Consider the following 10615-nt stretch of genomic DNA (forward strand, 5'->3'; position numbering starts at 1 on the left):
TGGTCCCACCGAGGCTTCCCGCCCCCACTGCTATTGTTATTATTATCATTGGAAGTATTTTGCTCTGCTGTGGATGCTTTCTGATCAGCTGACAGGTGCTCATTTGAGCTGGGAGCAGCTGGATCTTAATGGGCATCAGAGGAGGCTGCCGGCCCCCGAGCCACCAAGGTGACATCCAGCACCTTGCAAATGAGCCTTTAAGTGCTTCTGTTTTGTTTTCTTTTCTTTTTTCTCCCTCCTCTTTTTCTACCCCTGCTGGACATCATCCCCTTGTCAATGCCATGGAGCTGTTTCTGTTTCTTCTTTCACCACCCAGCTACTCTCTCTTTTCCCCCAGTGTCGAGCTGCACACTACATGAATATCAGACATGCCTGTCAGATTATCTTTTTTACCCTGACTGGTTACCATAGTAATGCCAAATGGAGAACAGTGTAAGACATACTGAGAGGGTAAGGAGCTGGGCGGCCACATCCTGGGCAATTAAGGGCTGTCTGATGCCCTGACGAGCTGTTAGCCATCACCTGATGGCTGGTGAGAGCTCTTTCATTCTGCTCTCAGCTTTATCCTTCTATCCACTTCTGGTCACAGTGTGAAGCCGGCCTCAGAAAGAAGGGAAAGGACAGAGAGTGAAGGGGAGGTATGGGGCGTTTACTGAACATTGCTGGAAACCTTCGGCCTACCGCAGTATCTGCAAAGACGTTGCTTTCATTTTACTTGCGAGCCTAACAGCAAGAATGAAATCAAGATTAAGTTCAAGCATGTTTTTTTTTTTCCCCCTCTCACAACCTTTCTGTCCATTAACTGACAGGCATCCTGATTAAATCACTGGGAGTGTGTTACTAAAAAGAGGAAGATTAAAAGGTGATGGCAGAATCTTTGATAAATTGGCAACAAATCCAACTGACCTCCTGCTTTCGATAACGAGAAGCAAAAAATGTGGAGAAGTGTGGAGCTTTATTTTTATTCTATCATCTCCCTCTGCTCACAGAAATTATTAATTGAAAAGTCCTACTCCATTTTGAAGTTAATCACTTGTGGATATGTCCAATTACTGGTTTGTGATATCAGATCCAAGAATAAGACAAAGATGAGATGCAGTAGCTGCTGCTTCAGAAGATCTTGTTTTTCTTGAGTCTCCCAGCTCTTCTTGTTTATGAGAGCTTGTTTTATCTCTCCATCTCGCCAATATACAAATCTCTTAATAAACATACATCCATACCCTGCTTTGTAAATAGTGACATATTCAAACTTTTTTTCGATGTAGGTGACTCTCTGCTGAAGCACAACGGGATGAAGTTCACCACCAAAGACAGGGATAACGACCACTCGGAGAACAACTGCGCCTCCTTCTACCACGGTGCCTGGTGGTACCGCAACTGCCACACCTCCAACCTTAACGGCCAGTACCTGCGCGGTCAGCATACCTCCTACGCCGACGGCATCGAGTGGTCCTCCTGGACTGGCTGGCAGTACTCCCTTAAGTTCTCTGAGATGAAGATACGACCTACCCGTGACCCAGAGAATAAATGAGAAAGACACAAGAGAAAGAAGACAAAAAAAAAAAAAAGAAAATTATCTGAAACATTACAAACCACGACTTCTGACAGCTAGGTGGAGTTACTTGTCTTGATATTGTTTATTCACTCAAACATACCTCTTTGAGTTTCATTCACTCTGCTCTTTGCCTCCTGATGTCTCTTTCCCTTTTTGCTCCTCTTCCTCCATCACTCAGCTACTAGTGTCATTCTGGCTTCCATTATCCTTCCCCGGTCCCTTTCTTGAAAAAATAATGTAACCATCATCCCTTTATTTTTGATCATTCAGCTCACAGAAAACAGCATACCAGAGCTCACAGTCCGCTGCGCTAGCTTTACTCAGCCTGACATGGTGGTCCAACCGTCGCCTGCAGAATCACACACCAGTGATTTCCTCCTGACATGTAACTCTGACCTCCCATCTGTGCTGACATGGCACTTAGATTTTGGTTCAGCCTCACCGCCCTCTGCTGTATAATCTGAGGATGGAGAGGTTTGCTCCAAATATAGCAGAAAAAATATGAACTAGAGACGCAGATCTTCAGTTTTACCCCCCTCCCCTGCAAAGGAAGTCCAGAGTTCCAGTGAGAAGGGACAGCGCAGTGGTACGCTTTGTCACATTTACATCCCTGATCTGTGTGAATGAGACCCAGCAGGGTAGTGGCAAGAAGTGCGGGGCCCGTAAGATAATGAGCTGCAGGCAGAGAAAGAGAGGAAGAGGAAACAATTTGACAAGAGTGAAATTAGTCGAAGCAAAGGAGGGCAGGGCGAATCAAAGGGGAGTGAGAAAGTGGAAGAAGACGAGGTGCAAAAAGGATGAAGAAAGAGAAATGAGGAAAAAGAAAGAGACAACGGAGGATCTCATTCATCTGACTTGGGCCATTAGGGAGCATATTGGGCACTTTGTCTGATCTGCCTGCCAGCTGAGTTCTAGCCAACTGATGCAGCACTCACAGATGGTAACCCAGCACTTTGTGTGTGTGTGTGTGTGTGTGTGTGTGTGTGCGTGCGTGTGCGTGCGTGTGTGTCTCTACAACAGATAGAGAAAGACAGACAGACAGAATTCTGTATCAATTTCCTGTCATGAGTTCAGTGGAGCATCTCAACTGACTACAGCGTTTAGCACAGACAGACTAAACATGATGCATGGCCGGCATACCTCCACTCTCTCCATCTAAGTAGTTAATATGAAACAACAAAGCTCGCAGTGTATGTACATGTAATGGGAAGGAAAAGACGACAATTTGAAGGAGACCAATGGGATCACAGAATGAATGAGGAATCGAAGGCTGTGTCATCGCTACCCGTTGGACCCGTTTTGGCCAACAACGCTCCTCCCCACCTGTCGGGTTTGTCCTCTGTGTTGTATTTTTTCTCTCCTTTCCAGATTATTATTATCACGAGATTCATACGTGTGACACGGTTTCTCAGACAGTTGCTGTATAATAAGATTTGACGCTCTCAGCCGCAGTCTTTTTCTTCTGAGTAGGACTTCTGCAATGTGTTATGGCAAAAACAAAAGCAAACCAAAAAAAAAGAAAAAAAGAAAAAAGGTATGACAGAAAAATAAAAAATTTCTGAAGAACAAAAAACAAAGGCAACCTGTGGGCAGAAAATAGTGCAATTCAGATTTTCCGTCTCTTTTTTGAAGTCGGTGAATCAACTTTTTTTGGTTCATCGAGTTTCTTTGGATGTACTAAAAGCTTTAAAAAAAAAAATCTGTAGATTATATTGTACAGTGTGTATGACTTTTAGAGCATGTGAAGCCGTTTTCTTACTATGCTAAAACACAAAGAGTACTCAAGCACATGGACTTTACAAAATCCACAGGTTAAAAAATAAAAAGAAGGAAATTATGTATTTACCAAACTTTTTTTCCCCTTCCTCTACCTGAAGGACAGGTGGGAGTTTCCTACACTGCTCCACAGGTCGAGGAGGAATGTGATTACCCCTCAAGCACACGCCCGTTCAAATCTGCAGCACAAAGACAAATCTTTTACAGAGGCACAATATGAGAGAGATCTCAAACCTCTTGGCACGTTGCTGGACATGTGTGATCTTTCTGACATTTTGGCTTTGGAAAGGCCCAGGTTTTGCTGGGAGACACTCCTGAATGTGAGCTGAAAGGTGTCGCCCGGCTGACAGTGAGTTAACGTGTAGCGCGTGGAGCGATGTTGCGCTGAACACCGCAGACACTGGGACAGCGGTGAGCTTTTCTGTCATCGTCGGTGCTTGGAAGGATCTCCTGTTGCTTTCTGCAGCACCTCAGCTGCGTACTTACAGCTCTATGAAATGTTTTGGTGGACTTCTGCCACCTCCCTTCAACATCAAAGCACAGACACATGTTACAATTACTTGCTGATGTTATAATGGTGCAGAGTATGAGGTCTGGTAACGTCAGAGGATGTTAAAAAAATTGAGTGGAAAATGTGTGAAGTCACTTCTGGAGAAGGAACTGGTCTGCTTGTGAGAATGTATGCAAATGTATGTTTGTGCCTGTGCAGGACAGACAGACGTGTGTGTGAGTGTGTGTGAGTGAGTGCGTGTGCATATGTGGCCGTCTACAGTGTCTCTGCGTGTACACATATATGCACATGCTTCGGTTTGTACATGGCCATGTGCATGAGCCAGACGACGAGCGTGAGGCTGAGTGCGTCTCTCTGTGGAAATTTTGAAGTGATGTGATGCTTATGTACAACTCGCCTCCCTGCTGTTTGTGTTGATAACAGAGAGATTTACATAATTATAATGAACTATTACTTATTGTGATTGTGAACCCATAAGAGTGGACACCACCTTCTGGTACTGTGTTGAACTGCGCTCGTACCCTAAAACCTCGAGAACCCACTCCCAAAATCTTTGTTCACCTCGACACGACGTTGTGCTCACTGTATATGTTAATGCTACGTTGCCCCTTGTTATTTAAATGTAAAGACAAGTATTATTTGCCACGCCCCTTTCCCTTTCTGTGTTTTTCGTTGAGTGAATGCCTTTTACAGTCACTCTCTCGACTGCAGCTTGCTAAGGCTCCGAGGGAAGAGATGATAAAAGAGTGAAATCAGAGGCTCTAATCATTCCCAGTTATCCAGCTTATTACAGTGCATCAGTGCCCTCCTGATCGATCTCCCAGGTCCCCAAACCTTCTATCTTTCTTACTGTGTACCTCCTTAATTGCCTTAGCCTCTGCTGCCAATTCCCCCCCTCACTCCATAGCTCCTAAATTCTCCTCTCTTCTCTTTCCAGCTCCTGACTCTCTGCCTCTTTATTGCTCTGCTTTTTTTTTTTTTCTGCCCTTACTTCCTGTCCCCGCTCTCCTCTCCCTGCCCCTCGGGCCTCCCATTCCTTCAGTCCCAGCGCAGAACTAACTCTGTTTTCTTTCTCTTTTTATTTTTGGTGAAGTACTATAGATTGTTTTGCTGAATCTTGATACTGTGTTTTAATGTTCTTGTCAACATTTAATAAACATTCACATTTTATAAATGGCGAACGCCCTGACATCTGTGGTCTTTTATCCGAAAGTGCTGATTTAATGAATCTGAATGAAAACGGGTAATGAACACTTAGTTCGGTTTTTCCTGTCAAAGGCTCAGTTTCAACAACAACAACAGAACATGCAGCAGGGTAGCCTGACCAGAATGTAAAAATGCTTCAGGGACCATGCATTTTGTTTGTGGAGCCCAAAGAAAGTTATTTTCTAAAAACATGAACTTGGCAGCAACGTGTCTTTTCATAAACAATGACCCAGTCACTCTGGATGTTCAATGGTTAAAAATTTTAATAAAAATAACAATAACAGAAGTTGAGATATCAGAGGAAATTAATTAGCTTTCTCTAAAATCATGTATTCAGCCATTTACTTAACTGCCACACATAAGGTGTCCTGGCCCTACTTATGTGCTGCCACTGAGTTGGCCTTGCTATGGCAGCCCAAGGCCGGGCAGGAAAGTCTGCCAAGTAATATTTACATTTGCGTAAAAAGTAGCTCACACATTTGATTGTGCGTGAATCGAAATAAGCTGTCAGCGATAAAGAGGTTAGCAGGATAAGTTTGAACTCAAACCTTGCACCACAGTAACTTCTGATCATGCATCCTGGAAATGAATTACCTATTTTGGCGCAGATCACGGTCAGAGGATCAGGCTAAAATGTGTCCATTTGTACAGCTATATTTATGTATTATCACTGTATTGTACTGCAGTCACATGCTAACTCTGTTTGGATGCTTCATTGTGGTTGATCATTTTACATTAAACACAGTCATTTGATTATTATCAAGAAAAAAGGGGGATCACTTACTGGAGCTATAACTTAGAAAGACCACTAAATGTGTGTCAGCTGTCTGGTTACATTTACAAGAATTAACAAGCTGGGAAGGTGACATTTGTATCCCTTCCTCACCTGCATCTCCTGCAACTGAAACAAGTGAGCTGGATGTATTTTAGCGTGATTGAAGTTGCTTTTACTAAATAATCTCGCTAATGAATCCGAGAGGTAATAAACATTTGAATGCCTCCCTCTGCTCACTCTGGCACAGAAGAGGGTTCCTAACAAATAGCAGGTAGCCAGTTGAACATAATAATGGATGGAATGTTAAATGAGCTGTCGGATATTAATTGCACTGACTATTGTTTCAGGATTCCCAGCAGCGATTCAATGAAGCCAACTGCATTCATACTCCTTCACAACAGCACCACAGGGTGCTCAGTGTGGACATTATTATTAGAGCATACACGTACTGCTATATTTGAAATGCTAGAATTCTACAGCCACTTAGTCTTCAAGTTTTGCTTGACTGATGTTTTTGAATTATTGCTATTTGTTTATGATCTCTGTTGATGTTGTCTGTCTGTTCTCAGACCATGCTCGTAATTGGCTATCCAGGATCACCAATGTCAGGTCTAATCTAATGGATTAACTCAAACAGTTCCTAAGATTGAACATCCTTCCTAAGATCCGACAATAATGCAACCTGTCGCTGATCAGATTTTGAGTGTCTGTGTGTGGCCAGAAGCCGGGCCAATATGGTGCATCTACTAATTGCCTTGAAGGAGTGTGAGTGCTGATAGGAAGGGTGCAACACTGAGGCAGGATGCCAGCTGTGTGATCCAGCTCTTCAATTCATAGTTCAAAAGACAGCAGATGATGTCAGTGGCTGCGTTTCTATCTCTGTAGAGGCACCAGATTCACAAGACATTTAAGTCTTGTCTTGAACCTCTGTGTGTGTTGGCTGCCATTTACTCAACCCTTCAAAGTGCAGAATTGGCAGCAAACATGCTGTTTGCTTGTTTGTGAAATGGTGTTATTTTAAATGTCATTCCAATTGCTTATACAGACATCATCAAGGGTGGATACAGCATCAGTGAGCTATTTTGTGTAATATATTATCCTGTGTAAATTCATGACTTCTTCCAATAGGAGTCTACCAATTTCCACCACTTCATCTGCCTCTGGTTCATGTAAATGTCTATGACATGCAGCACATATTGTGTTTCCCTGTTACATCTTTAGTCTCACTAAGGGATTCGTCTTAGCAGGTTTAACTGAGCCTGTTTTTCTGCTTCGGCTTTAAAATTTTCAGAAGTGTCACAAACACCCCGGGTCAATTCTATTATCAGAGTTTGGTTCATTTGCTCCAATAAAAGTTGCAAAGTCTAGAAAGTTCATGTCATTTATGCTCTTTGTGTGTTCAGGGAGCTATCAGGAAGTCCATATTAATAATTTCCCTAAATATCAGACTATTTCTTAAATTGTGCATTCAATTTGAAAAAAAAAAAATAAATAAATAAATAAAAATACATGGACTGAAACTGGAGAAAAAGCTCACAGAAGCAGATTAGTTTTCTAACACCAGTGAAATCACACTGAGCAAGAGAATGTGGCAGCATCATTGTTTTCATGTGGTTTAAATCAAAATCAATAAAAATATACAGACAGAACATAAATACAAGACAGGAGGAAAAGAAATGGTTGGTAAAGAGATGATAGGTTTGAGTTAACATTGGTTGTTTATTTTGTCAATAGGTATGAGGACTTGGTAGCTTTGAGAATCATCTGCTGCTCTCTTGCCACACAGTTCTGGGTTTGGGGAGAATTAGCATTCCCTCCCTGCATCTGTGTTCAGCGTGCCAGCGGGGTAGGCATACAGATTACTGCAGAGCCATGAAAACCCACTAAACACATGAACACCTGACTGAAAGAGATCTTTGTATTAGTTCAGGCAGAGCATAAATATCATGCTTTGCTAACCTGTCGGGTAATCGGTAGACACATCAAACGTCATTCACTGTTAGAAAAAGCAGTCTATTCTAATTAGATGCTGCACACTGATTGTTTCTGTGTGGACTGCTGCACCCTGTTTCAGCTGTGAGGTAAAGCTTTTCTCTACCCTCCCCAATCCTTTATCTGATATAGTCTATCCATTGGCTCTGGCACCCATAACAGTATTGTTGTTGTGGCTTCACTCTGTGAACACCCATAGGGAGATTTGCATTACAGCCTGGCTGTATCTTCAGCCTGTCTGCTGGGAAGGCAGGGGGCAACTTACTGCAGAGACATGAATGTCAAATGGAAATGTGGTACAGTTTGTTGTGATAGAACGTTCCATCCCTTGACATGGCTATTATCAAATTAAATGCACATTGCTTTGTATCTTCAGTCACAGTCAGTTTGTTTCAAGGTAAAATGCACTTTGATTTATTCACCACCAGATTCGATGACCGCGCAGTCTGCAAATGGTGCATCGATTGGTCCGCATGTTAAAAAGTAAAACATCCATTTAAAAAAGACACAAGGGCTTTTGCATTCAGTGTTTGTGTTTCTAAAGGGCGTTGACTGGAGTGGTGTTACAATTCTTACAGGAGAATGACACACTTCAGATTACAAGAAATATGTAAAGCCGCCGCTTTGAGTGCTTTTGAGTGATGTCAGAAAAATCTCACACAGTAAGGCTGGCAGTAGCCTCCACGCAAAATCAAACTTGCTACAAGCAAGCAAACCAGCGAAAAGCAAAGCCAATCGCAGGATTTGGTTTCAATCACTGAAGTATGTGACGGCTGGTGTGCCACACTTGTCATCACTTCGGAATGACATTTATCGCCCTAAACCTTGGCCTGCAACTGGCCCTCATCAACCCCACCCCCTGCCTGCAGTATTTAAGGACTCCTTGGCACTACACGTCAGGCCAGTTTTTCCCTCCATAAGTTCCTTCTATAAGTTTGCACTGTAATCTCAATTTTTTTCTTTTGTTCTTTCTTGTAACTTTGAGGTGACATTAATTAAATTACTTCATATAATCACACTGTCCTTTGCGCATGAAAAGTAACCCATTTCATTAGTGTCTCCTTCAAGCTGGTTACAGATCAGCCAGCAGCAGTACAGCTATATTCAAAACTGGCCGGCTGGTTTTCCTTCGTTTCAAATTAAAACCCTTATTACTAACTACTTTAACAACCCTTTGCCACTCTCTTCCTTTTTTTGTTTAAAAAAAAATAAGAGCCCTGCCAACTGTCCTGTTTTCTCTTATTTCCTGTAAATAAATGTAAGAAAACTGTTGCAGCTGCAAGTGAGAAAGTGTAGACAGTTTAACATATGAAGAGGCAGATTATTCTATAGGAGTAGTCTCTCAAGATATTTTATTTTTTTGTTGGGAAATCTCATACCGTTAGGGTTTATTGTTCTCACCATGAATTCTGACTAACCCCAAACTAAATTTGTGAAAAGAAATTTTGCTGGTGCTGAAAACCTTTTGTTTTTCTTTGTTGAGAGTAAATCACATACTGTGATGTGATGGGCACAAATCGGTTAATCTATATTAAAATAATTATTAGACCAAAAAAATGAGGACATCATCTGTACAGCCACTTTAATGGATGACTATTTTGCACAAAAGTGATTCTGAGAGTATCTTTTTAATTACCATATGCGTTACACAGTGTATACCGGTAGCTGTATACTGCTACTATAAATCCTGTGTATAATGATAAGACTTTTACCTGAGACTCTCTGTGATAACAGAAGCTCTGCACATGCACTGATCTCTAATCTTCTGATTGGCCCTGCTTGGTGCATCGATCCATACACAACACCTTTTGTACTTCTGGTCCATCTATTCACCTTCCTGAAATCAGGTTTACAGTCAAGTGTTGAGAGAACAACCACACTATACATAAAGTTTTGTGTTTATGCTCTTCTTAACAATCCCCAGAGGCATAAAACTGTTTCTGCTTGTATCAGATCATCTCACGCTTGCTATTAACACCATATTTGTTTATCAATTAATAATCTAAAAGAACTAGTAAAATAGAGCACGGCCTTTGATTCAGCATCCAACAAGTAAAATATTCAAGTACTGCTTATACAAAGCTATGCAGTAACTTAAAACCTTTCCTTGTTGGAGTCTTTGCTCTTCAAATATTTCGTACATACATGGAATTGAAGTTCTTTGCAGTACAAGCCGCTGAGATGTCTCTTTTGTATTCTTTGCTGTAAGTGTCACCTTCGTTGCGTGTCATTTCACGGACAGCTGATGGTGTTAGCAAAGAAGAGGATTCACTGTGAGGCCAAACAGGAACAAAGATTTTTTTTATCTCCTCAAAGGACTTAACAGTTAAGATGTGGAGGTGCAGTAGGGTTAAGAAGTATCTAGTCTGCCAAAATAAACAGGCTTTATTTACAAAGCGACTTTGTATACAGACATCTCTAATACCTGAAAAATGACATTCAACTTTTTTTTCTTTTTGTCCATCCAAAATGCACGCATGTAAAACTGTAAATGTATTTTACTGTTGTGTATCTTTCTGTTCCTTCCTTTCTATTCCCTTGAGCCTCTTATCATGTGAAGAGTTTCAGTGCTGGACATGATGCAACGATGACAGACTCATCATTGCACTGATTAGTATAAGAGCAGCGGTCGCCTCATAGGCTCTTCCCACAGCCTTGATGTTAATGTGGAACTGATGAGTCCAGGTGTTTGCTAATTGGAGCCCTTTCTCTATTTCGCAGAATTTATCCCAAGTGTTGGCATAGGTTAAAATGATTGAATTTGGCTCTTCAAAAAAGAAAAGAAAAGAAAATTGATCTT

The 10615-nt window shown here is 41.7% G+C and overlaps 1 protein-coding gene across 3 annotated transcripts in view; it reads left to right on the plus strand.

The window, feature by feature from the left end:
• Positions 1 to 5022, plus strand: part of fibcd1b (fibrinogen C domain containing 1b) — an 89675-nt gene extending 84653 nt beyond the window's left edge. For 2 of the 3 annotated variants that reach the window (XM_046375371.1, XM_046375370.1), the window contains one exon: positions 1266 to 5022. In XM_046375371.1, coding sequence (XP_046231327.1) covers positions 1266 to 1531 — 266 coding nt within the window. In that variant the 3' untranslated portion in view covers positions 1532 to 5022. The remainder of the gene's footprint in view (positions 1 to 1265) is intronic. The other variant, XR_006841865.1, reaches the window with a different exon arrangement.
• The last annotated feature ends 5593 nt before the right edge of the window (positions 5023 to 10615 follow it).

Source organism: Scatophagus argus, chromosome 20 (assembly GCF_020382885.2).
Source record: "Scatophagus argus isolate fScaArg1 chromosome 20, fScaArg1.pri, whole genome shotgun sequence".
NCBI lineage: Eukaryota > Metazoa > Chordata > Actinopteri > Scatophagidae > Scatophagus > Scatophagus argus.